Source organism: Pyrus communis, chromosome 15 (assembly GCF_963583255.1).
Source record: "Pyrus communis chromosome 15, drPyrComm1.1, whole genome shotgun sequence".
NCBI lineage: Eukaryota > Viridiplantae > Streptophyta > Magnoliopsida > Rosales > Rosaceae > Pyrus > Pyrus communis.
This window is the reverse complement of record NC_084817.1, coordinates 666,334-691,345: the sequence shown is the minus strand read 5'-3', so window position 1 is coordinate 691,345 and position 25,012 is coordinate 666,334. Positions and strand designations below refer to the sequence as shown.

Here is a 25,012-nt window from a genome sequence, read left to right as displayed (position 1 = left end):
ATACGACAAACGAAATACAAATAGTACTTTGTTAATTGAAATGAAAGAGAGCATTACAAATTCGTCGAGATGGCTAAATAACCTATAACACTACATTTTGACTAACTTTTTGACAATAAACGAGTACAAAACTTCTATATATATATGTATATAGAAAACTAAAGTAAATCCTAATACTTAACGAGCAACAAAATATAATATTTTTGGCCCACAAGAAAACCATAAATAATAATAAAACTAATTTCCAACACCCTCATCAAACTCTTGTGGTGGTATACGACATGTGTTTTCCAACAATTAGATGTGGATACAAGCCCTAATAGGCGGACGCGACAATATATGTTTTGTTAGATGGACAAGACAAGGAAAGCGAGTAATTCAAGTGAGTGAGCAATTCAAGCGAGCAAGCAATTCAAGCGAGCGAGCAAACAAGCAATTCCAACAACCAACAGTCAAACATTAGATTGTGACAAACGATCAATATATAACTAGATACTCAATATCAGTCGAGTGGTCACCAATTCAAGCGCTCCATTAATAATTGTGGTGGTCAGTAGCAGATCTCAGTAGCAGCAACCAAATCCGTCACATGCCACATACCCCCCAAAATGAACCAATTTTTCCTTCTCTTCGTTTACTTCATCGTAACCAAACTTATCAAACGGAAACCATACCAATCTTTGCCGAAAACCATAAACTAAAATAATAAAATCTAATCTAACAAAATGATCAGTTTTTGAGTACGACATCTATTTTCTATGCTGTCAATCTTTAAATGTTAGATCAATCGATATTTGAATAACATATCATCGATATGTAGTTTTGATCCACTTGAAATTTGATTCCGATCGTTACAAAAACTCTAACAGCACATACATGTGGAGTATTGGGGATAACAAAACTTCCACCACCTGGCTGAATCTATTCTCATATCCAAACAAGTTATATTTATTTTGATTATCCCCAAAGATGAATTTGAACTATATTATTGCTAGTCTATTATGAGGCTTAATCTACTTCCCCAACCTCTTAATGTAGGTAATAGTGTTTCTTTAAAAAATAAAAATAATAAAAAAACAGCGGAAGCAAAACCACATAAGGTAAAGAATTTGCATTCACTCTCTCTTTTTTATTTATTTTTATTTTTTTTAATTTTTTATTTTTTGAAATTGCCATTATTAACGGGTAGGGGAAGGGTTACAATAATTTGAGGAGAAAAAGTTTCGAACCAGAGATGCATGGGTAGAAAGCAATATCCTATCTACTAGGATATTAGACCATATGTAATTTGCATTCACATTTGATGCTAAAGAGAACGATATAAAGATTACTGACTCTATCTATAACCAGTGTTTAAATATCAGTATCTGTGCAAGTATCGATATGCAAATTTGTGAAAATATCAACGGACATATGGAATATTGATATCGATATTGGTTACTTTCATTGGACATGATGGAAATTTAAATAAAATTTTAGGGATTATCAAATATTGGTTTGGATGAAATATAAAAATTTCTCCAATATTTAGTAGATGTGTCCGGAACTACCAATGACATGTCGATTTTAGCCTAAACTTATAATTTTCTCCGATATGAGGTAATGTTTAGACTTCACTCTCCATTTCTATATCTTTGTTTGATTTTTGAATTTCTCTGGAAATACTAATCGTATCGAAGAAATTTTAAATAATGCCTAAAACAAAACAGCCAATACAAGGCATAAATCTTATAGCTGACAAATCTGGTTCGGTATGACAAAACTTGGATCGCACAGTTGATAAATCTTAAATATACACTCAATACAAGGCATAAATCTTAGGTTTGTTAGGAACATGTCAACTATCAAGGCCCACACTGTGATCCCATAATCTCTTACAACCTCCAACGCATCAATTCTCAGTAAACTGGTGCTGGCAATTGGTGCACACATAGAAAGTAGTTGCCCCTTCATCTGCCGATCTCATCTGGATACGTATTAATGAAAGAAGACAAGGCAACATAAAAGATAATTAGATGACTCCAAAAAGAAGAAGAACAGATACTTAGATGATTGAGCGATTCTAGCATACCTGTCGGGAGTAATACGTATGCTCGTTGTGGCCGCATTTTTCACATGCTTTAGCATCTGTCTGTTTACGAGAAAAAAGTAGCATAAGAAAAATGGGAGATTGAAAGCACATTCCCAAACAAAAACCACAGCTTTATTTGAAAACCAAAAAGCACATCTACCTTTTGCAATTGCACCTTCTCTTCAGGAATTATTGATATGCCTAGATCTCTTCTAATATCCTGCAACAAGAACACACAGAGTAATAACTTGGTGCTGTGATGCCAAAAGAGATATAAAGTTCGACGTTATTGATATCAGTTCAGATACAACAATCAGATCCAACATTTGAGTGTAATCTTTAACTAAACTTGCTGCTTGCGTCTATTTTCATATCTAAGTGAAGCTAAGCCCTTCCACATTCCTAAGTGTGTGAGATGGGCATGAGAACATATGAAGGAAAAGAAAAAAACTGTCCGACAACATCACAGTTCATGTTTTAGTGTACACAGAAGCACACACAGACGAAGACTAGAACGATTATCCACACATAGAATCTATATAAATATCCTACAATCTACACATATATGACAGGCATCAGCAAGATAGTTTTGGGCATACCTCAGCAGTGACTTTGTAAGATATTTCTCTTCCGGATATCTCTGAAGACAATCGAAATCACATTAGGAATTTACAAAACTAAGGAAAGGAAATATTAAGTTACATTTATAGGGATTTATGAACCTACAAAAATATTACGTATCTATGTCACAGAAAAATATAAAGCCCGAGACATGGCATGATTTAAATTCTATAGCGGTTAGAATATGAAACACTTCCAAATGTAAACTCTTTTCGAAATCGAGCATATAAAACTAAAATACAGCATGGATTCATAATTTTGAAACTAGAAAACAGATTAAAGATGCAAAAGTTAACACGAATGGCCGAAAGCTTAAGTTTGCTCTACCTTTCACATTTCGCTTCAACTTGCACAAAGGGCATTGAGCAAACTTAGTTGAATTCAAATTTAGCATACTCCCACACAAGTCGCAGAACAAGAAATTGCGACCTTGGGAATATGCCATGAAATGCTTCTCGGACGCACCGTTAGATATTGTTGTTGCACCTGCAGTTAGAGCTTTAAGCATTAGCAAAGTCAAACCCAAAACATGCCACTAGTTCAGTTGAGCATTTCATCAAACAGTTACCGGGCAACTTAATTTTGTCCAAAAAAATCAAATTGGCATCTTAATTCATATTAATACAAACCCAACAGCGAATTCAACAAATCAAACTAGAAGCAGCTACTGAAAACACCGAAGCATTAAAATTAAACAGTGAAAGAAGAAATTGAACTTAAAATTAAGAAAAAAAACATACGAGCAATCGTCGTGAGGGGAGTCGGCGATGGAAATTCCGTGATAAAACCCTAAATCCCAACTTGTAAGCGGAATCAAGCTGAACCTGGACTCCCAAAACCCACCGTCTGCTAAATCTTAAACCCTAAATATCTTTATTAATTTATAAAAAGTTGGGCTGTAGCAGGCTTAGTTTATAGGTTGGAATTAGTTACTGAAGGCCCAAAACTATCTATATTTACGGCCCCTTTAGCTTCTTTTATATTCACTTTTTGTTGGATATTTTTAGGGGCGACAATTAGGACCTGTTTGATATCCTATTTAATTTTTATTAAAAAAAGCTAATGAAAATGGCAAATTAATGAAAATGGTTTGAAAACTTTGAGTTTTAATCAAAAGTCATGTAATAATTTTATTTAATAGTTAGTACAAAGCCCAATATTAAACAAGTCCAATTAAAATAGCCCAACTATAATAACATACTAATTACTCGGTTTTGCCCCTGACCTTTTTGGGTTCTATTAGTTTTGTTTTCTATTAGTTTAGTCTTGTCAAAGAAAACTAGACCGCCTTTAGTTTGGGAGATGATGGCAAATCGAAGACGAAGAGAAGACGACAAAGACGAAGCATGAGTCGGACTCCACAATGAGGGGCAGCTGGGAGGCCTTCCCCGATATCTCGAAGGCTTTGCGTATTGGGGGGACCTTTCAGGAGTGTCGTTGGTCTTGGGTACCGAGATCGGCCAATTTGGCGGCGCATGTTTTGGCGTCGAGAAGTAATCTGGAGATGTGCGGTGTGAATTGGGTAAACCTCCCTCCATCTTCGCTGGTCCGTGTTCTTAACAAGGATGGGTTACCATGCCCCCATTAATTTTTGTTTTGGCCTGGGCGGGGGAGACCGTATCTTTGGTATGGGTCTGCTGAGTTAATCCCCCTCCTGTGCTTTTGATTGTGGTTGCCTTTGTGGCTTGCTCCGTTTGTGCTTCTGTTGTTTGTGGCTTCGGCCCGTTTGGAAGCAGGTTTTCAAAAAAAAAAAAAAAAAGACGAAGCATGAGAACACGGTGGGATCCAAGTTTTGGGTGTGAAGGTAATTTTAATGCTGATGCGATGAGGCGGTGGTGTGGTACGGCGGTGAATCACATCCATGAATTAAACTGGGATTATTCTAAGTGTGATTTCATGGTGGATTCTAACTTTTCAAAATTACATTTGGGTGTGATTCCTGCTAGTTTAATTTCAAGTTTTGGGATCCAAGGTTTAATTTTGGTTGTTCATGCTGATTTTAATGGTGATGCAATGTAGGGGTGATATGGCTTGCAGCCAGAGATGTTAAAAAATAGGGAAAATATGGTTGGGAAGGTGAAGGAAGCATAATTACTACACTTATTTTACTATACCTTTATTTATTTGTTTTGTGGTGGGCTTGCTTTGCTTATATTATCAAGATAGAGGACGTGTATAATGATTTCCATGAGACTTACTTGGATGACGAGTCTGTTTAGCAGTTCTCATTTTAAAATGTACAATTAGTAGTAGAATTTAGAAGCTTGTCAAATTGAATAAAGTGTAGCATTTAATTAAGCATTTTACTTAGATTTTGGCACACAGAGGTTGAGAGAGAGAGCAAGAGAGAAGTCACCATTTTTTTGGTTGAAAACGGGGCTAAAAGCAAGAGCCCAACACAAACCTACTCAATAATAAATTTAGACCGAGACATCCCAAGTCGGTTCTCACGGAGAGAAGTCACCATTTCAAATGGGGTTCTCATGTCTTTGCTCCAATACAAAATTAAAAAATAAAAATAAATAAAATTGAATATTTATAATGTATTTGTTGAACATGAGTCGAAAAGTGTGATTACATATTCTTGTTTGTGATTTGATGGAGGTAATCTTGTATTATTTATGGAACTTCTCAAAACAAAACTAAAATAACTTACACTATTTTTGGAACTACTGCAAAATAACCCATATTATTTATGAAACTACAACAAAATAACTCATACTATTTATGGAACTGAACCAAAATAACTCACACTATTTATGAAATTGAACCAATATGACTCACAATATTTCTCGAACTACTGCAAAATAACTCACACTATTTCTGAAACTACAACAAAATAATCCACACTATTTATGGAACATAACCAAAATAACTCATACTATTTATGAAACTAAACCAAAATAATCCATACTATTTATGAAACTAAACCAAAATAACCCATATTATTTCTAGAACTAGAATAAAATAACCAATATTATTTCTGAAAATGAACCAAAATAACCCACACTATTTCTGAAACTGAACTAAAATAACTTACACTATTTCTGAAAGGGAACAAAATAAACACTATTCTTAGAAATACAACAAAATATAACACACACTATTTCTAGAAGGGAAGAAAGTAAACACTATTTTTAAAAATACAATAAAGTAACCAATACTATTTTTGAAATTGAACCAAAATACTGCAGGCTATTTCTAAAACTATCGCAAAATTACATTCCAAGTTATTCCTACCATTTCAAAATTTGTAGCACGCCACGAGTTTCATTTGCGGATTCCAAAACGATTAGTAGTTATTTTTATGTTTACACTTCAAATTAATAATAGTGTTAATTAATTAAATTAACTTCCAATATTCACTGACAACTTTCTCAGAAATGAAAGGTTCATAGCAATGGATGATGACACATAAAAAATGAATGTTGAAAGCCATGTTGAAGTCACTTTTTTCTCTCTTTCTCATCTGCTTTTTCTATATTCTTTTTCTTTTCCAAATTTTGTAATTGAAGAAGGTGGATGGTAGTTAGGTGCTGGTCTATTAACGGTAGAGATTTATTTTCCTTTCTAGTTTTATGAAGAAATGGGTGCAAGGAATTGGGCTTTTTGGTTTTTTCCAGTTCCATGGAAAATGGATTCAGTTTGAATGTCCTCCTCCTTGATTCAATTGCATAGCTTTTCTCCTGTTCGTTTCTTTTTAATTCTAGTTTTGAAGATTGGATTCAATAATTTGGGATTTTTTTTCTTCTCAAAGTATGGTTATTCTCCAAATCTGAATCTAATTTGGACAAGTAAATTCAAAGACTGATATATGCACCAAGAATGAAGGAAGAAAAACCCAAAAAATGAAAGGTTTCAAACCTACGCTTCCTTGTTCTTCCAGAAAATTTTCATTGTGACCGGAACACGGATAACATACCACGTGTTTTTATATAAGTGGTGGAAAATTTTATTTTTTAAGTTATTAACTTTTTGACACATATATCCCACCATTTGTATAATGACACGTGGTGTACCACCCTGTGTTCCGGTCATATTGAAAAATCTCTCTGGTTCTTCAGCCATTCTTTCTCCCGTTGAAAGAAAAAAAATATGGGCACGTTAAATCCAGCCGCACGATCTCATCGATGGTTGAGCACATCATCCCCATTTTGTGGCTAAAATGGGGATCCCACTCTTTAAAAAACCTGCACTAAAGTCTAAGTTTTCTTTATGTTGGGGTAATTTTGGAAACTTATTTTTGTTCCTGTTGGGCTATGAAATCCAGCCCCATGTAGAATTGGAGGCCCATGTTCTTATGATTAGTTTTGAGGTGCTTTTGGTTAAAGAAAACTTTTGAGTGGTTTTTTTTTATTAAAATAGTCTTGGTCTAAGTCATTTTCATTAAAACTCTCCTTTTATTATTCCTCAAAACATTTCTTAAGAGTCTCACTTGAAATTTTTTTTTTTTTTAACTCAAATTTTGTTGGTATGAGATTTATAATTGACAAACATAGTATATAAAGTGTTAGAATCTAAAGGTCTTCGCCTAAGTAGGTCAAAGATAGAGTATATGAAGTGCAAGTTTAGTGCGAACAGAGATTCAAATGAGTTAAGGGTGAGGATTAGAGATCAGGAAATACCAAAGAGCGATTGTTTTTGCTACTTAGGATCTATCTTGCAAAAGAAGGGAGAGTTGGATGAAGACCTCAACTATAGAATACAAGTTGGATGAATGAAGTGGAAGAGTGCATCGGGTGTGTTGTGCGACCGTCGTATACCACTAAAGCTCAATGGAAAATTTTATAAGGTGACAATAAGGCCAACAATGCTTTATGGCATGGAATGTTGGGCAATGAAGCATCAACACGTACATAAAATGAGTGTAGCGGAGATGAAAATGCTTCATTGGATGTGTGGACACACGAGAAAGGATAATATTAGGAATGATGATATTCAAGGTAAAGTAGAAGTACCTGAAATTGAAGGAAATATGAGAGAAAATCGGTTACGGTGATTTGAACATGTGAAACGAAGGCCTAGATGAAGACCAATGAAGACTTTGGAAGAGACTTTAAGAAAATACTTGGAGTACTTAGATATAATGAAAAACGTGGCACAGAACCGAGCGTAATCGTGTTCTAGAATTCATACAGTCAACCTCACTTAATGGTAAAAGGCTTTATTGTTGTATGAGATTTCTAATTGTTTTTAAAGAGAATAAAAAATAAAAAAAAAAACTCAGCTACAACGACTCCTTGGTGGAGTGGGAACTTCTAAAAGGGAGAAAGTGGGGAGAGAGAGAGTATGAAAAAGAAATAAGAGAGACAAAAACTCAGCTACAACAACTCCTTGGTGGAGTGGGAACTTCTAAAAGGGCGAAAGAGAAAGAGTAAGAAAAAGAAATAAGAGAGACGAGAGAGAAATGAGTGGTTTTGACTTCATCAACTCTAAAAAACACTTTTGATGTTTTTAAGAAATAAATTATGTTAGGGTATGATATTCACACACCATTTTTTTACTTCTTTCACATCTTTTTAATTTTTGATTTTCGAATTGAATGAATTGAAGAAGATGAAATGACATAAATTAACAAGGGGTGTGTGAGAAGTAAAAAAAGGTGTGTGAATAACACACCCCAACTAATTTTTAAGTTGATTTTGACTTCATTTTTTAAAGAGTCCTAAACCCAAACGAGTATCCGAAATCCAGAATCTAAAATTTGAGAAGTGATAACTTGCTTAAAAACTAAAAATAAAAAATTCTCAAACTAAATATGTGGAGTTGTGAATGTCATCGTTATATAAACGAGTTCCACATATTAATGTAGAAAGATGATGTGATTGATATCCGACTCCTGCTGCTCAAATCCATGAAAATTCAAGTGCAACCACCACTTTACTATGATTTAAATTTATACTTTTCCTTCCTTTTGTCCTTAACTTGGACCCCAAGTAACTAAATCTTTTTATTTATTGAATTAGTTGCTTTCTTTATCCAACGGCTCAAATTAAAAGCTACAAATACGGCAATAAAGTTTCCGAGAAAATGCAGTTAGAGAGCCGATTTGTTTGTTGAGACGCCAACTAGTTATACAGCTTCTGCATTAATTGGCGGGAAATGAACACTTCTCTCCCTTTTTGCTATCTGCAAACTTCACTTTGTCTGTTGGCATTCAAGAATGGAGGAAGTAGAGCTTTCCTCCGACAAGTTTTTGGACGGAAACTCGCTTCCGAAAATGGACAAACAAACGAACCCGAGCAAGCTGCGCAGCGTGTCGCTCATCGGACTTTTCGCTGCTGCTGATAAGGCGGACTATTTGTTAATGTTTTTGGGAAGTGTTGGGGCGTTTATCCATGGTGGTGTGCTTCCTGTGTTCTTTGTTGTTTTTGGTCGTATGATCGATTCGTTAGGGCATCTGGCAAAGAATCCGCAGCAACAGTCTGCCCGGGTTTCCGAGGTAAGATCAAACGTTTCAGACTAGGTTTTTGCAATCCTTTTTGTGCGATGATGTTCAGTTTCGAGATATGTATGTGAGGTTACCCTTTTCTTTCATTTGCAGTATGCTTTGTACTTGGTATATCTTGGACTCGTTCTCTTCGCATCAGCATGGATTGGTACGCTTCGTAAACTTCAATTCTCGAATTAGTTATACGAGCATCAGTAGTAGCAGACATGAGTGTAGCCAAGTTGATTAAGTATGAGTATCCTTGTTGACGCTTTAATTTTCAGGTGTAGCATTCTGGACACGAACGGGGGAGAGGCAGACAGCGCGTTTGCGAATGAAATATCTCCAGTCAGTTCTAAACAAGGACATAAATTTTTTCGACAATGAAGCCAGAGACACTAACATTATTTTCCACATTTCAAGTGATGCAATTCTAGTGCAAGATGCAATAGGTGACAAGGTAATCCGCAACCAAATCCGTTGTGAAATCTCTCGAAGATGGTACCTAGAGTAACGTAATTTAACATTGGTCCTTGTATCTTCTGAATGCAGACCGGCCATGCATTGCGCTACCTTTCGCAGTTCCTTATTGGATTTGTCATTGGGTTTACATCAGTATGGCAGCTTACGCTTCTGACCTTGGCTGTGGTTCCGTTCATAGCTATTGCAGGGGGAGCTTATACTATAATCATGTCTACCTTATCCGAAAAGGGTGAGGCTGCTTATGCAGAAGCTGGCAAGGTTGCTGAAGAGGTACACTGTTCTCGGCAGTCCTCGTTATCTTACAAATCTTGCCTCTAATGTAACCTATTTTGGTCTCACATTTTGCATATACCAGGTTATTTCGCAGATTCGTACTGTGTACTCCTTCGGGGGAGAGGACAGAGCCATTGAAGCATACTCAACCTCACTGAACAAGGCCCTCAAGCTGGGAAAGAAGAGCGGTATTGCGAAGGGAGTTGGCGTAGGGTTTACATACGGGCTGTTGTTTTGCGCTTGGGCATTGCTTCTGTGGTACGCCGGCATACTTGTAAGGCATCACGACACGAACGGAGGGAAAGCATTCACAACTATCCTCAATGTCATCTTCAGTGGATTGTAAGTCCACTCCAAATTATGTGCGCATTTACTATTATCCGTTTCGTGATTAAAAGCAGACCTTTTTCTTGTGTAGTGCTCTAGGCCAAGCTGCTCCAAGCCTTGCTGCAATTGCGAAAGGTAGAGCTGCTGCTGGTAATATCATGACGATGATTGATTCGGATTCCAATTCCTCTAAGGCATCGGACAATGGAATAGTGTTGCCGAAAGTATCTGGGCAGATTGACTTCTGTGACGTTGGTTTCGCCTATTCATCACGACCAAACATGGTGTTTGAGAATTTGAGCTTTTCGATTGGAGCTGGCAAGACATTTGCAGTTGTTGGCCCTAGTGGTTCAGGAAAGAGCACTGTTATATCCATGATTCAGCGATTCTACAACCCCGTTTCAGGTATATATTATTTCGGGTCCTGTCTAATAACCATTTCGTTTTTTGTTTTGAGGTCTAAATCATAAACCACTTTTTGTCAGGTAAAATACTGTTGGATGGACATGAACTCGGAACTCTCCGACTGAAATGGTTACGAGAACAGATGGGATTGGTAAGTCAAGAACCGGCATTGTTTGCGACTACTATAGCCGGCAACATTTTGTACGGTAAAGAAGACGCAGACATGGATCAGATCATGGAAGCCGCTAAAGCTGCAAATGCACATTCTTTCATTGAAGGATTGCCTGATGGCTACAACACTCAGGCAGGAGAAGGAGGAACTCAGCTTTCCGGAGGGCAAAAGCAGCGAATAGCTATTGCAAGAGCAGTGCTGCGAAACCCAAAAATACTACTTTTAGATGAGGCCACAAGCGCTCTTGATGCAGAATCAGAACTTATCGTTCAGCAGGCACTAGAGAAAATCATGTTGCATCGAACTACAGTCATCGTTGCTCATCGGTTGTCCACTATCCGGGATGTGGACACAATCATTGTCTTGAAGAACGGTCAGGTTGCGGAGAGTGGCAACCATTCAGACTTGATGTCCAAGAAAGGGGAGTATGCAAATCTGGTGAGCTTGCAGGTACTGGAACATGTTAAAGATTCTGGCTTAGTATCTGGACATTCTTCGAGAGAATCCAGCTTTCGCGATACCACGAGTAACTATCCGCAGGAGGACAAGGCAACCACAACAAAACAGCAGAAGCCAAGTGATCAAAACAGCTCTGCATCAGTGTGGGAATTAGTGAAACTAAATGCGCCCGAGTGGCCTTATGCGATTCTCGGGTCAGTTGGTGCAGTTCTGGCCGGCATGGAAGCTCCTCTTTTCGCCCTTGGAATAACTCACATCTTGACAGCGTTTTACGGTCCTAGTGGCTCTCAAATCAAACATGATGTTGATAGGATAGCTCTCATATTTGTTGGCTTGGCTGCTCTTACTGTCCCAATATATCTCCTGCAGCACTACTTTTATACATTGATGGGGGAGCGGCTCACAACTCGCGTACGCTTATTAATGTTCAAAGGTTCTTCTCGACCTCAAAGATCAATTCATGTTTTCATTTCTCGTGTAATGCACATTACAAAATCAATCAAATCTGAGAACTCATTCTTGTTTCCACTGCAGCTATCCTTTCAAACGAAGTTGGTTGGTTTGATTTGGATGAGAATAACACTGGAGCACTGACTTCAACTTTAGCAGCAAACGCAACATTAGTGCGAAGCGCTCTAGCTGACCGTCTATCGACAATCGTGCAGAATCTTGCACTCACGGTGACTGCTTTCGCTATTGCCTTCACCTTAAGTTGGCGTATTGCAGCTGTCGTGAGTGCCTCCCTCCCTCTACTTATCGGAGCTTCCATAACTGAGGTCAGAATAAAAACAACCACGACATTGTTAAGAGCTGCATATTGTATTATTGTTTATGTTTCAATTGTTTTTATCCTGAATCCAACATATGTTTGGTTTTCTTGATCTGTATGCGCAGCAACTGTTTCTGAAGGGATTCGGAGGAGACTACAACCTTGCCTACTCAAAAGCAACATCCGTGGCACGTGAAGCAATTGCCAACATACGTACTGTTGCTGCATTTGGTTGCGAAGAACGGATATCACTCCAGTTTTCCTTGGAACTAAACAAGCCAAACAAGCAAGCAGTTCTAAGAGGCCACATATCAGGTTTCTGCTACGGTTTATCGCAGTTTTTCGCATTCTGTTCTTATGCGCTTGGCCTTTGGTATGCATCAGTACTAATCAAGGATAAAGACTCGAATTTCGGAGACATCATCAAGTCCTTTATGGTCCTAATAGTCACGTCACTGAGTATAGCAGAAACCCTAGCTCTCACGCCAGAAATTATGAAGGGATCGCAAGTGCTCGGCCCAATTTTCAGTATCCTAAAGCGAGAAACGGCCATACATCGTAATGATCCCAGATCAAATGTTGTTGCTAATGTCAAAGGAGATATAGAGTTCAAGAATGTGAGTTTCTGGTACCCTGCAAGGCCGGATATCACCATTTTCGACCATTTGAATTTACGTGTTTCAGCAGGAAAGAGCCTTGCAGTAGTCGGGCCAAGTGGTTCTGGGAAGAGTACAGTGATTGCACTGGTAATGAGATTTTATGACCCTGTTTCTGGTACGGTTCTAATTGATAGATACGATATCAAAAGCTTGAACTTGAAATCGTTGAGGAAGAGAATAAGTCTAGTTCAACAAGAGCCGGCATTGTTCTCCACAACAATTTATGAGAACATAAAGTATGGGCACGAGGAAGCATCGGAAGTAGAGGTAGTGACAGCGGCAAAAGCAGCGAATGCACACAGTTTCATAAGTCGAATGCCTGAAGGGTACAAAACTCAAGTGGGAGAGAAAGGAGTGCAGTTATCGGGAGGGCAGAAACAGAGGGTGGCAATTGCCAGAGCAATACTGAAAGATCCGTCGATTCTTCTTCTGGACGAAGCAACCAGTGCATTGGACACAGAGTCTGAGAAGCTGGTCCAAGAGGCTCTTGATAAGCTAATGGAGGGCCGAACAACAATCTTGGTAGCACACCGGTTGTCAACTATTCGTGATGCTAACCGTATTGCCCTGCTACAAAATGGTAGGGTGGCCGAAATGGGAAGCCACGAGCAGCTGATTGGAAGACCTGGTAGTCTCTACAAACAATTAGTTAGTCTACAGCAACAAAAGAGACAAGCGATTGATTAATTCAACGGCATTATATGATAAACTTCCTATGAATTTCTTCGATTACAAACTGTATAGTTTATATCGAAGACGTCGACTTTCGAGGGATGTACTAATAAAGACCACTATTGTCTGCTTTTCTATTTTGCAACTTCTGTATAAGATGGTATTGAATTGTGAACTGTGTTATACAGACATTATCCAGAAAGAGTTCGATGCAATACACGAGAAAGACGGAGAAATATGCGTGTTAGCAAAGCTAACTGTCACTTAAATACACGAACATAAGTCTTAAACAAACCATCTAAAGCTATCACATGAATCCCTAAAATGTCAGTACATACTATACATACACCACGGTTTGCTGCTTCCGCAAGGACTTCGAGTACAAAGGAGGTAGCGGTGAAGAAAGGTCGGCAGTCAGCAAATCATTTCATAAATCTACTTGTCACTTCACAATATGAAGCAAGCCCTCTGTCCCTTTCTCTTCTTCTTTTGCTTCGGTGGCTGAAGCACCACCTTAATGGCCACATCAAAAACAGCTTTCACATTCTGCAATTAAAATTTTCAAGGAATCATGTCAACAACGAGGGGTGAAGACATATGACAAATTTGGCATGAGGGAAGACAAAAAAGCATTCATACCTGTTGTGTTTTCGAGCTACACTCAATGTATGCAGGCGCTCCAATGAGTTTCTTCATTTCCTCTCCCTTTAGGCCAAAAAGAAAATCAAAGGTCAGTAGACCAACTTAGAAAGATATTATTTAGGTTTAGGGGTGAAGCAGTAGCCTTACCTGATCAGTAGTAATGGGAACTGCACCAGAATGGTCTATACAAAATTGTTTATCATCCCGAAGATCTGCAAATGAAAATCATAAAATTGAGCACCTCGTTCATCAAACGAGTAAGAAAAATTCTGTAGTAATAAGTGATAACAAGTGATAACAATAACGATCCAGATAATGATACGAAATGTTGACTCAATAACAGGAATAAAAGTGATAATTGCTAAACGACCAAGTAACCAAAACATCAATCTTAAAACAGTGCGGTATTGAAGATAATATCAAAACTAAGAGCTAGTATTCAATGCAGGCTCAAAGCAATTTAGAAGTAACTGAACCGTGACTCGGATCCTACATGGAAGAAATGGGAAGTTTATACCTCAATAGTCCCAAAAATTACCGGGACACTAAAGCATTAGATCAGACACCAGCACAAACATACATTACAAACGGGGTTGAGAAAAAAGATCTTACCAAGCTTTGTTCCAACCAGAATTATTGGAACACCAGGTGCATAATGGCGCAGTTCGGGAATCCACTGAAACGGAAAACAAAATCAAACAACTCATACACACTCCAAACATTGTTGCAAACACAGATACTAAGAAAGTAAACAGGATTGTAAAGAAGATTTGGAACCTTTTTTGCAACGTTTTCGTAGCTGGCCTTGCTTATGAGAGAGAAAGCAAGGATAAAGACGTCCGCCCCTCGATAGCTCAATGGTCTTAATCTATTGTAATCCTCCTGCCCTGTTAGAAAATGGTTATTAAACCTCCCAAAATACAGGGAAAAACAAAAACAAAATGAAACGAAATCGCATATATAACAGGGGAGTGAGAGGTAAAATCACCAGCCGTATCCCATAGAGCCAGGTTGACAGTACTCCCATCCACAACAACATTTGCACTGAAATTGTCGAAAACAGTCGGTACATAGTCCTGTTTTTCGATTACAACTACACTCTTAGTCAATTATACAAAAATTCAAGTTCACCTACACGAAATAGCACGATAACAACTTCGAAACAATCGAATTCTTCGGCTAATGAAACACAATACAGACACCAATGCATCATAATGTGGAGCATCAGAGATTTAACAACAATTAAGCATACTTAGAATCATCTTCGGAAAAATTAACGTTGTTCTTCAGCTAACTAAATCAAGGTTTGAACTTTAGTGAAATATAATCAATGTTTGAGCTTTGTGTATGATTATGCTAGCAGATAAGCACATACGACAAAATTCGGGAAATTGCCGGGGAAGAACTAAGAAGCAAGAACAGAAGCATACGAGCAAGCAATTTTACGAAAATGGGACTGACCGTGGGAAAGGTGTTGCTGGTGTAGGAAATCAGCATGCAGGTTTTGCCGACGGCGCCGTCGCCGACCGTCACGCACTTTATGAACCTGGAGGCGCTCATTTCACTTTTCAAATTTCAATGTTTCCACCTAGAGATAGAAGCAGCAGATCTCCGCCAGAAAATATCCTTTTCCGTCGCTTCTACTTCCTTCTGAGGTCACCAAGACGCCGTCTTTGCTAGCAGAAACCCTGATTCGGAAAGATGGTGTGGGAGTGGGAGTGTGGCAGGTGTGGGAGAAGAAATTGAAATTTGAAGGAGGGAGGACGAGGGAAGTCAAAAAGTCAAAATTGTGCTGGAAGAGCTGCTGGCTGACCTAGCCATTAGCCAAGCCGGAATTGGACCTTAGTGTTCGGAATTTAGAGATCAAATCATCTGGGTTACTAATTGATGTATAAAAGAAATCAGAATCGTTAGTTTTATGTGATAGGTTAGAAAAATAAGTTAATAGGATCGTTGGATTGAATTTGTACGGCTCAGATTAATTAATCCCTAGGCTCCAGACATCCAATTCTAGCCAAGCCAAGCTTTTGCCAGCCGGCACACCTCCCTATGTTCCCTTATCTGTTTATCTTTTTACTTTTTGCTTTTGGCCTTTTTCTTGGTTCAAATTAAAAAAATAATAAAAAAATCTTATTTTGGTCCAATTCAAAATTTAAATTGATACCTACAACAAAGTTCCAATGTACTTTCCGTTGTGTCTGCAGCATCAACAAATTGAGAATTTTGTTAATCAAATGTAGGGAATAAAGTCTGGTAATCACGTGTTATAATACAAATAATTAATTTTTTTTTTCAAGTATCTAATCATTTGGATGTGTTCTAAAACACTGAAAAATGCTCCAACAAATTTGCTCATGATCAGGTGACAATCTAAGATCTACGACCAAATTATGTTAATTCTCTGTATTTTGTTATTCCATTAGTATGCTCTCAAGTATCTGTAGTTCTAATCCGTATGTCAAAACAAGACGTTTTTCTATGGAAACCTTCATGAGCAATTGTTGTTTTTTAATGGTTTTTTTGCTTCTCTCTATCTATTTACATCCCAAAATATTTGGTGTCAAAACATTGTTTATTTCCTTATTTATTCGATGATAGAGTTGACTATCTAGCTGACGTCTATTGTATTGGTTATCAAAAACACATGTGATTTTAAAATACACAAATTCTAATAAAAGTATAAAAAAATAATCGATATTTGGCAAAGACTTTATTGGAATGACCTAAAATTTTAATGAAACTTTGGAAGATATTCGCTTAGTCGATTATCCATTATTTTGACAATCGTAAGATGTTCATCTAATCATTACTAGTGAGTTTGAGTAATTTAAGATGAATATACTGTTAACTAACTGAAATTATATGTGGAGACATCCACATTGTCCATTGTCGGTTTGAATCTCTCTTTCAATACTTTAAAGTAAAATATTGTTTGTATAAAATAGATGGATTAAGTGACTTGAAAATTGCAAATTGTTTAATGAAATCTAAACTTTGAAATCTAAACTACGGGACAATATTTACAAGTACATTATAATTTTAAGTTTTTTTTTTTTGTCGAACACCGTCATTGAGTTTTCTATTAATCTCTCTCTTTTCTAACATTTTTAATTTATCCCTTGTGGATAAATTTGAAAGTACACAAGGCTGTTTATTAGTTGAGGCAAGATTCGACAACATATCGGTGTCAAATATGTAAAACTTATCCCTATAATTGTTTTTGTTACGAAATGTGCTTACGAGCTCTTAAACCAATTATCTGAGTGACACGATATTGCCATGGTTGTGACTTGCATTGAATCGTCCTCTCCAATCGATATCCAAAAGCTAACAAGGGAAACAAGTTTTCATATTTAATGCCCAGACAAAAAATTTTACCTCTCTCATCCACGCCTTACCGAAGTTTTTCTTTCATTTGCTCTCTATCTCCAAACTTGGATTCTTCGTCTATTTACTTAACTAACCCTTCTTCATCGATCGTTAATGTCTATTGAACACTTTGGTTTTTTTAATTTGAAAGTTCTAAACTTTTCTAGTAGCTTTGATTAAATTATGGACCTTTTTATTGAGATTGAGAACTTAAGAAGCCCCTTTTGAATGTTACAACATGGTGGCCTCCCGTGGAAAAACGATGCATGGAAAGTACGTGATAACTATGGGCTACAAATTTATGAAAAATTTTAGTAGTATCTGTGCATGGTTTAAGTGGCGGATGTACATTGTGATTGAAATGGTCTCCGAATTACTCGAGATTTAAAAAATATACATGTGAAGGTTTTTCGAGAACCTTTTGAATATTTGGTAAGGATTTGTTTTGTGCCCATCAAGTATATGATGTGATGTCTGCTAGCATATCTTAACAAGTTGCGGCGAGAGCACTCAACAAAATCTCTCGATATCACTCGTCAGATTGCTATGACATATGTCAGTATCTGTTGATATGTACGTAATATGAGCAACAACAAATCACCAAATGTTCGACCAAATACCTCAATAAATAAATTAAATTTTTTTATACGCTTCTCACTCTATTTCTATATAAAAACTTAAGACTTCCTTCCGCTACTGCATAATTTACAACAAAATTATTGAATGGTAAATTCTTATTTGCTTAATACTTGATTGTAAATTCAACCATCACATCATGCACTGAGTCATTGTACAATTTTCACACGATGTTGGGTGGTGACGTGGATAGGCAGCACTGTAGCCTGGTCGATCTTCTCCTGATCCTAATTGGAATCCTCAAATTGTGTTCGTTCATCATACATCGTGTAATTAATTTTCATCATGTACTATTTATATTTAACTTAAAAAAAAGTATTTAAAATAATTTTTAACTGTAAATTTATGATGAACGAACACAATTTAAAAATTCATAAAATTCTCACAAAAAAGATAATCCTCATTCTATATCGAAAGGCAGTAGCTCTGACATATCCAAGATTAGTCACATTAGGTGTACCAAATCTTTTATTTGGCGGCAATTCCCTATTTATATAAAAAAAATGGTTTTATGGGTAGGTGGGTAAGCTTTTTGTATTAAAAAAATGACTTGGCCGTCAAATATTCAAATAAAAAGATCCCGGTCAACGTGTATCGCTCTGTGTTTGGTAATATATCTTGTGTTTTCTTTTGGATTTTGGTAACTATTGTAAGAGTAAACGTAACTCTAGCAATCAAGATTAAGTTAATAAATCATTATGGGATGATTTAGTAGTTAATGAAGAATTTTAGGTTTGTATTTTATATGATATGTTCTGAATTCGGTTCTTAAGCTTGTGAATCACACAATAGTGATTATGAGGAGACTGAAATATCTATGTGAGTCTTCTCGAATCTCAAAAGAGTGAACTACAGTAACAAAACCACCAACTGATCCCGTTTTTCTATTAGAATTCAAATGGAACACTTAAAAAATAACCCTTGTCAAACATCAAGTACATAATCTAGGATGCAAACCATGTTTAAGTGCTATATTGTTTGCAATTATTCAAAACCTCTTTTTATTAGACTTCTCTACACCAATTTAAATCATAATAGACGACTAACATACATTCTCGCCTCATATTCTAACTATTTCAATTAATCTAAAAAATTGTCACTGTTTTATCAATCAGGTAAACGTGATAAATTCACCAGCAAGCAGAACGTGGAAATTATGTAATATATTAGTCCTGGTGGCTCTCTGTTATTATATATAATATAGTTTTGAGCAGTCTCATATGCATATAATATTTTCTATGGAGCATCAGCATACCAGTTTAAAAAAGTCCAAAGCTTTGAAGTTAGGTTGAATGATGATCAAGAAGGGCTAACTACTATTGATTTTGTCATCTTCATTGTTCTTCCGAAAACTCAAGTTTATCGATGCACGATTCATTAGGTTCTAATTACCGAGGCAGTTGCGATGAAGTGCTTTTGAGCTCCACTTGTCCGTTCAAAACTAAGATGCCAGGACCAGCTCTTGGATGGCACGGACTAACCGTTAGTCCTCTAAGGCTGAGCCAGGAAGCTCGCCAGAAATCGGATAGCTTCGACATGTTTTCCCAGAGAGAGGATGATGAATCACCGTTGTCGAGGCCGGGTTGGCCGCTCTTGAGGATAGCTGCTGCCTCAGCGGAAACTATGAGTACTACTCCTATGAGAGAATTTAAATCCAGAGAAAATATGTCCGTGGTACAGTGGGTGATGATGGACCTGCCTAGCCGTCGATTTCTTTCGGTAAATTCACAGCCGCAGGAAGTTGATGAAAATTGCTTGACAGTAGCACCAACACAGCTTTCCGATGAATTGGAGATTCTTGTTGCAGAAATCTCAGCAGGTTGCAGGCTTTTCAGCTACGCAGAAATCAGTAGCGCAACTTGTCACTTCTCCGCAGGTAAATTAAGTGCTCGTTTGGGATTACTTTTGTAAGAAAAAACTTCTGCTCATAAGTGCTTCTATTAAAAATGCCTTCTTGCTCGCAAGAATTTAAACAATTGGTTTGTGAACAGAAAATCTTATCGGCGAGGGAGGGTGTAGCAGCGTATACAGAGGATGTCTCGAAGGAGGTGAATCGGTGGCGGTCAAGGTTCTGAAATCGTACAAGGAAGCTTGGGATGACTTTTTCTTGGAAACCAAGTTTGTGTCTTCAATTCAGCACAAACACATCACTTCTCTAGTTGGTGTATGTGTGGAAGATGGCAACCTTATTTTGGTCTATGACCTCTTTCCCAGAGGGAGCTTGGAAGGAAACTTGTACGGTAAGAAATTAGAACGAAGTGGTTATCAAACGGGCTCTAGTAATTTGAATTTCAAACGAAGTGCTCGTCACTTGTCTGAATTCGAATTTCATTTCATCTTAGTGCAGATTGCAGTGATGGATGTATACTCCCATGGGAAGTGAGATTCAATGTGGCTGTTGCAGTTGCAGAGGCTCTAACTTACCTGCACAATAACTGCCCTCAGCCGATCATTCATCGCGATGTTAAATCCTCAAACATTCTTCTCTCTGATGAGCTTCAGCCGCAGGTATAACATAATATGATCTGCCTGCCGTACGTTCATTATTTCACTTTCTTTCCAAATTGTACATTTTTGTGTTGAATCTCGAGTTTATGTTTTGCTTGCAGTTATCTGATTTCGGGCTTGCTACATGGGGACCGACCGATTCTGGTTACGTGATAAGTAGTGATGTGGTGGGGACTTTTGGGTACATTGCTCCGGAATATTTCATGCATGGGATGGTGAGTGACAAGATCGATGTTTATGCCTTTGGTGTGATTCTCCTCGAACTCTTATCCGGTCGAAAGCCGGTCGATGCCGAGGCTTCGAAAGGACAAGAGAGTTTGGTCAAATGGGTAAGTTTCCATTCTTTGTATGGTTTCAAATCCTGTACATTTAAATTTTGTGCATTTTCCGCATTGCTGATCTAAAGTTCTTTGATGCAGGCAAGAAATTTGTTAGACGTTATGGATCTTAAAGCATTGCTGGATCCAAAGTTAAATGGGGACTACGATGTTGCCCAAATGCGCAGAATGGTAATGGCAGCAGGGCTTTGCATAAACCAGTCACCTCGTCTTCGACCGAAAGCGTGCCAGGTACTGAAGCTACTAACGGGAGAGACGGACGCACATGAGTGCTTTAATCTTCATGCTGTCAAGTCGAGAGAGACGTGTTGTCGAGATGAAGACGACGACCTATTCCCGGAAGTCGGGTGGCGTTCAGTTTCTGCAATGTCCGATGCAAATGATGGTAGCATCAGCAGATCAAGTTCAACGAACACAGCATCTAGTGCAGAGAAACCACACCGGTACACGTTAAAGGACTACTTGTCTACACCTGACCATTATTGTTTAAGTGAAATTTCTTTCATAAACATGTAAATATACATACATACATATATATACACACACACACACACACACACATACAAACTAGACCGATGTTTTTCGTATGAATTAATCGATAAAATCAATTAACGAACTAATAAATCAGTGTTTAGTTGATGCTCATACAACTGTACAGTTTAAAACCGCTAGTGCTGCCACAAAAGATGGAAGAAACACACTAGAACGGAACCGTGTAGGACAATGCACATATGGCGGCCTCAGGCAACAATGTGCTTTCGGCCACTGCGTGCTACTTGTATGACATGAGACCTCGCTTTCAGTTTTAGACCTTTTAGACCCGCAACTGTTTTGTGACGGTGTCCTAAAAAGCCATTCTTCGTCATCAGTACCGTCGATTCTCTGTCAGATTTCCACACTCTGAATCTTCTCTCCCAACACTCTTTTCACCAATACTTTTGATCCCGTCCGATGTTGGACTGGACAAAGCTTGGTCACATTTTGAAGCAAGTCCTGGAAGTCCAGCAGTTGCCTTTGAACTAGGAGGTTGATTGGGTGCAGATCAACTTGTGCCCTTTCTGGAGTGATTTTTCAGTGTGACCGATACACGGGATGGTACACTAAGTGTCACTAAACAAATGGTGGGATGTGTGCTAAAAGTTAATAACTTAAAAAATAAAATTTCCTTCCATTCCTATTAAAACACGTAGTGTACTATTTGTGTTTCCGTCACAACTGAAAATTTCTCCCCTTTCTAGAGGGAGGAAATCTGCCCCTTCGAAAGAAGAGGGCACAGGTGAGGCATCTGGTTCCCAGGGCCTTCGCAATTTAATGCGAATGATCGAAGGCCTTTTCGTGCCTTGGGCGCCTTGTGCTCTTCGGTAATGTCAATTTTCTCTATATTAGTGGAAACTGTAACAATGTTCTCTCAATTTTAATCGAATTGAACTAATGGTTTATTAACTAAAAATTCATATCCATTAGTCCCTTAACTTGTTATCATTTTCGTTAACTCTGTTAGAACTTCTGTCAAAACGAAAATCTCGCTTGAACTAAAAATCCACGACGAAATTCTCACAGTTGACCTAGTTACTTGGATTTCGTCTCTTTTGGGTTTTACTTGTTTTATTTGGGCTTTTTCGGAAACACGGGCTCCTAAACCCAACTGAAAAAATCAATTTTTTTAGGAAGCGTATACCTGCCTACACCAAAACCCTGATTAAACCCCAACAGGCTTCTTCCATTTCAACGCAACCCAGAAGTAGGAGACTTGCGAACGATCTTACAGTGATCCGTTTCGTTCACCATGAGAAGGATTAGCGGAATCGCTTTGCTCACCAGAGCCGCCGGTTCTATGGGCGGCGCCACCACAGCCACCTCCGCAACTCAGCACCGTCTGGTTCAAGCAGCGATGTTGAGCACGTGCTCGAATTCCAATCCGCTGTGGTTCACACACAGACTCGGCGATCGTTTCGGCCTATCGAGACCCTCCACTGCGGCTCCCTGTGCCGGAGGGCACGTGTGCTTCTCTACAAACGCCGCCGCTTCTCTGGCTCAGGAGCCGCACGCCCATGAAAAGTTCCTCTCTAAAGACGTCGAGCTCTACCAGTACGAAGCTTGCCCTTTCTGCAACAAGGTTAGAGGTAAAGTATCTCGAATTCATTCTTGAAGATGAAATTTTGCAACTTTCACTTTCTAATTTGGTCACTGTATGATTTGGTATTTGGAATTCTAGCTAAATTGCTCTTATTTTGGAAATTAAAGGATTCTGCTTTTGGATTTCGCTTTCGATTTTGTGCTATTTGATTGTTTTCGCCATTGAATTTTTCCTATATCACAGCATTCTTGGATTACTATAACATTCCGTACAAAGTTGTGGAGGTTAACCCCATTAGCAAAAAGGAGATTAATTGGTCCGATTACAAGAAGGTGCCGATCCTGAAAGTCGACGGCGAACAGATGGTTGACTCTTCAGGTTCTTGGACATTTTGTTATTTCCTTACCATTTTGTATCTTCTTGATGCTGGATGCTGTAGTTATTAACTATATCTAATTTCAGACTTAAGTTCCTTGTGTTTTGTTAAATTTTCATGTTTTGTTTTGTATTCACAGATATAATTGATAAGCTGTACCTAAGGATCAATCACGAGAACCCCGTGTTAAATGGTGAAGAAGAAATGAAGTGGCGCAGGTAGGTTTTGCACGGTACTAAGGTTCAATACAATAAGAGATGTCTCTTGCAGCGACTAGATTTCCTTTCAAACTTTTATTTTTTTTCGGTGTTGTGATCACGCGGTTTTTGGCATGGTAATAACTGATTAGTTGCGATGTAGGTGGGTGGATAATCACTTGGTGCATGTTTTATCACCAAACATATATAGAACTGTTTCAGAGGCTCTCGAGTCGTTTGACTACATCACCAGTCATGGTATGATATCGCACCACTTCATTACTGATTTCATTTCTCTTTTGTTTCCAAAATCCGAAATCGGCGGTTATTTATTAACACCCTTCACAAGAGATCTGTTTGTGGAAGACTTTGGCTCAAGTAGCGTAAGTTGTTTGTGTGAATTTGTACATCTGTGGTGTTTAGTATTGATGCCATTAATCACGATTGGAAGCTCTAACTCTCATATGTGATTTGAGTAACTAGAATTTTCTTAAACCTACAGCAACAAATGCTCAAGAGTCTTAATTAGGTTCCTTCTGACTAGGACTTAGTTGAATTCCAATCCTCCAAAAGTCACTTTGGAGCTTGTATTAAAGCTGGCTTACCTTTGATTTTAAGCAATCCAAGCTCCTTCCCTTAAGTGCTTAAATCTCTTGAAATCTCTTACATGTAGGAAACTTTAGTTTGTACGAAAGGATGGTAGCGAAGTATACCGGAGCTGCTGCTATGTATTTTGTGTCAAAGAAACTGAAGAAGAGACACAATATTACTGATGAACGTGCATCCTTGTATGGAGCTGCAGAAACATGGGTTGATGCTCTCAATGGCAGACAATTTCTTGGTATGCTTATCTGAAACATCATATTTGATTAGCTTAAGACTTACCTTATGATTAGAACTAAGAAATTATCGGATAATCTTGTCTTTGAACAGGTGGATCAAATCCTAATTTAGCCGATCTCGCTGTATTTGGTGTTTTGAGGCCCATTCGACACCTTAAATCCGGCAAAGATATGGTGGAGAACACGCGGATTGGTGAATGGTATGCTCGAATGGAAAGTGCAGTGGGAGAGTCTGCTAGAGTCAAGGCCTAAAGGCGGAAAAGATTTGCTGGTTCAGATATCACTAATAAATGATACATCGTTTGAACTTTACCTAGTATGTTACTGGTAATATGCATCATCAAAGATTGAGACTTTGCAAGAAGGTTTTTTTTGTTTGTTTTTAGAAGGTGTTATGGTTTGGATCATTTGGGTCGGGCTATGTAGGTCATTGTACTGGGCCAAATATTGGACCAAGAACAAGTTCGTCAAGTTTTTCATGAAAATATGTATCTACATCGTCATTTACTTTTCAATTAAATTTCTAATCATAAGCATCTGAACCCAATAGTTATGTAATTGAAGTATCGACAATATCTATAATAATACAACGTATTGGTAATTGATAATGTCTCAATATGCTGGTTGGAGTAGTTAGAAGCATAGCTATCGTATGAAATTGTAGTAGATGCGCTCCTTTTGGGGCA

General features: G+C 37.9%; 5 protein-coding genes across 6 annotated transcripts; 3 read left to right on the top strand and 2 right to left on the bottom strand.

Annotated features, from left to right (window-relative positions):
- Positions 1-1,699: 1,699 nt before the first annotated feature.
- LOC137718606 (uncharacterized) lies at positions 1,700-3,558 on the bottom strand. The gene is made up of 6 exons (XM_068458157.1): positions 3,433-3,558; positions 3,020-3,178; positions 2,671-2,711; positions 2,232-2,291; positions 2,072-2,131; positions 1,700-1,966 (listed from the first exon to the last, which is right to left on the bottom strand). Exons 2-6 carry the CDS (start codon positions 3,135-3,137, stop codon positions 1,892-1,894), a joined length of 354 nt encoding a protein of 117 aa, XP_068314258.1. The 5' UTR covers positions 3,138-3,178; positions 3,433-3,558; the 3' UTR covers positions 1,700-1,891.
- Positions 3,559-8,743: 5,185 nt separating this feature from the next.
- LOC137717947 (ABC transporter B family member 13-like) lies at positions 8,744-13,490 on the top strand. Its single transcript, XM_068457456.1, has 9 exons — positions 8,744-9,134; positions 9,237-9,291; positions 9,407-9,582; positions 9,675-9,875; positions 9,961-10,220; positions 10,297-10,610; positions 10,691-11,674; positions 11,776-12,017; positions 12,136-13,490. Exons 1-9 carry the CDS (start codon positions 8,856-8,858, stop codon positions 13,354-13,356), a joined length of 3,732 nt encoding a protein of 1,243 aa, XP_068313557.1. The 5' UTR covers positions 8,744-8,855; the 3' UTR covers positions 13,357-13,490.
- A 14-nt stretch (positions 13,491-13,504) lies between these two features.
- LOC137717948 (rac-like GTP-binding protein ARAC5) lies at positions 13,505-15,780 on the bottom strand. The gene is made up of 7 exons (XM_068457457.1): positions 15,445-15,780; positions 14,972-15,059; positions 14,761-14,870; positions 14,596-14,659; positions 14,131-14,195; positions 13,981-14,046; positions 13,505-13,887 (listed from the first exon to the last, which is right to left on the bottom strand). The coding sequence occupies exons 1-7, from the start codon at positions 15,541-15,543 to the stop codon at positions 13,789-13,791; spliced, it is 591 nt and encodes a 196-aa protein (XP_068313558.1). The 5' UTR covers positions 15,544-15,780; the 3' UTR covers positions 13,505-13,788.
- A 3,654-nt stretch (positions 15,781-19,434) lies between these two features.
- Positions 19,435-21,350, top strand: LOC137718029 (protein kinase STUNTED-like). The gene is made up of 5 exons (XM_068457549.1): positions 19,435-19,864; positions 19,980-20,246; positions 20,336-20,496; positions 20,598-20,825; positions 20,916-21,350. The coding sequence occupies exons 1-5, from the start codon at positions 19,435-19,437 to the stop codon at positions 21,348-21,350; spliced, it is 1,521 nt and encodes a 506-aa protein (XP_068313650.1).
- Positions 21,351-22,527: 1,177 nt separating this feature from the next.
- LOC137718296 (uncharacterized) lies at positions 22,528-24,651 on the top strand. Of its 2 annotated transcripts, XM_068457814.1 has the most exons (6): positions 22,528-22,957; positions 23,155-23,289; positions 23,427-23,505; positions 23,648-23,742; positions 24,158-24,325; positions 24,418-24,651. In XM_068457814.1, exons 1-6 carry the CDS (start codon positions 22,621-22,623, stop codon positions 24,576-24,578), a joined length of 975 nt encoding a protein of 324 aa, XP_068313915.1. In that variant the 5' UTR covers positions 22,528-22,620; the 3' UTR covers positions 24,579-24,651. The 2 variants fall into 2 exon arrangements, with proteins under 2 accessions (XP_068313915.1, XP_068313916.1); XM_068457815.1 differs by lacking the exon at positions 23,648-23,742 and having other exon boundaries at positions 24,168-24,325.
- Positions 24,652-25,012: the final 361 nt, after the last annotated feature.

What these genes read in the sequence shown, in the direction of transcription:
- LOC137718606 (XM_068458157.1), bottom strand. Translation starts at nt 3,137, where the DNA reads ATGGCATATTCCCAAGGTCGCAATTTCTTGTTCTGCGACTTGTGTGGG. An exon ending in GTTGAAGCGAAATGTGAAAG is followed by an intron (nt 2,712 to 3,019) that starts GTAGAGCAAACT and finishes GATTGTCTTCAG; the next exon opens with AGATATCCGGAAGAGAAATA. An exon ending in AGAAGGTGCAATTGCAAAAG is followed by an intron (nt 2,132 to 2,231) that starts GTAGATGTGCTT and finishes TCTCGTAAACAG; the next exon opens with ACAGATGCTAAAGCATGTGA.
- LOC137717947 (XM_068457456.1), top strand. Translation starts at nt 8,856, where the DNA reads ATGGAGGAAGTAGAGCTTTCCTCCGACAAGTTTTTGGACGGAAACTCG. An exon ending in AAGATGCAATAGGTGACAAG is followed by an intron (nt 9,583 to 9,674) that starts GTAATCCGCAAC and finishes TTCTGAATGCAG; the next exon opens with ACCGGCCATGCATTGCGCTA. An exon ending in TCGGAGCTTCCATAACTGAG is followed by an intron (nt 12,018 to 12,135) that starts GTCAGAATAAAA and finishes CTGTATGCGCAG; the next exon opens with CAACTGTTTCTGAAGGGATT.
- LOC137717948 (XM_068457457.1), bottom strand. Translation starts at nt 15,543, where the DNA reads ATGAGCGCCTCCAGGTTCATAAAGTGCGTGACGGTCGGCGACGGCGCC. An exon ending in TCTGGTTGGAACAAAGCTTG is followed by an intron (nt 14,196 to 14,595) that starts GTAAGATCTTTT and finishes TTTCATTTGCAG; the next exon opens with ATCTTCGGGATGATAAACAA. An exon ending in TTCCCATTACTACTGATCAG is followed by an intron (nt 14,047 to 14,130) that starts GTAAGGCTACTG and finishes TTTGGCCTAAAG; the next exon opens with GGAGAGGAAATGAAGAAACT.
- LOC137718029 (XM_068457549.1), top strand. Translation starts at nt 19,435, where the DNA reads ATGCCAGGACCAGCTCTTGGATGGCACGGACTAACCGTTAGTCCTCTA. An exon ending in AACTTGTCACTTCTCCGCAG is followed by an intron (nt 19,865 to 19,979) that starts GTAAATTAAGTG and finishes GTTTGTGAACAG; the next exon opens with AAAATCTTATCGGCGAGGGA. An exon ending in CTGATGAGCTTCAGCCGCAG is followed by an intron (nt 20,497 to 20,597) that starts GTATAACATAAT and finishes TTTTGCTTGCAG; the next exon opens with TTATCTGATTTCGGGCTTGC.
- LOC137718296 (XM_068457814.1), top strand. Translation starts at nt 22,621, where the DNA reads ATGAGAAGGATTAGCGGAATCGCTTTGCTCACCAGAGCCGCCGGTTCT. An exon ending in GAAGAAATGAAGTGGCGCAG is followed by an intron (nt 23,506 to 23,647) that starts GTAGGTTTTGCA and finishes GTTGCGATGTAG; the next exon opens with GTGGGTGGATAATCACTTGG. An exon ending in TGACTACATCACCAGTCATG is followed by an intron (nt 23,743 to 24,157) that starts GTATGATATCGC and finishes TCTTACATGTAG; the next exon opens with GAAACTTTAGTTTGTACGAA.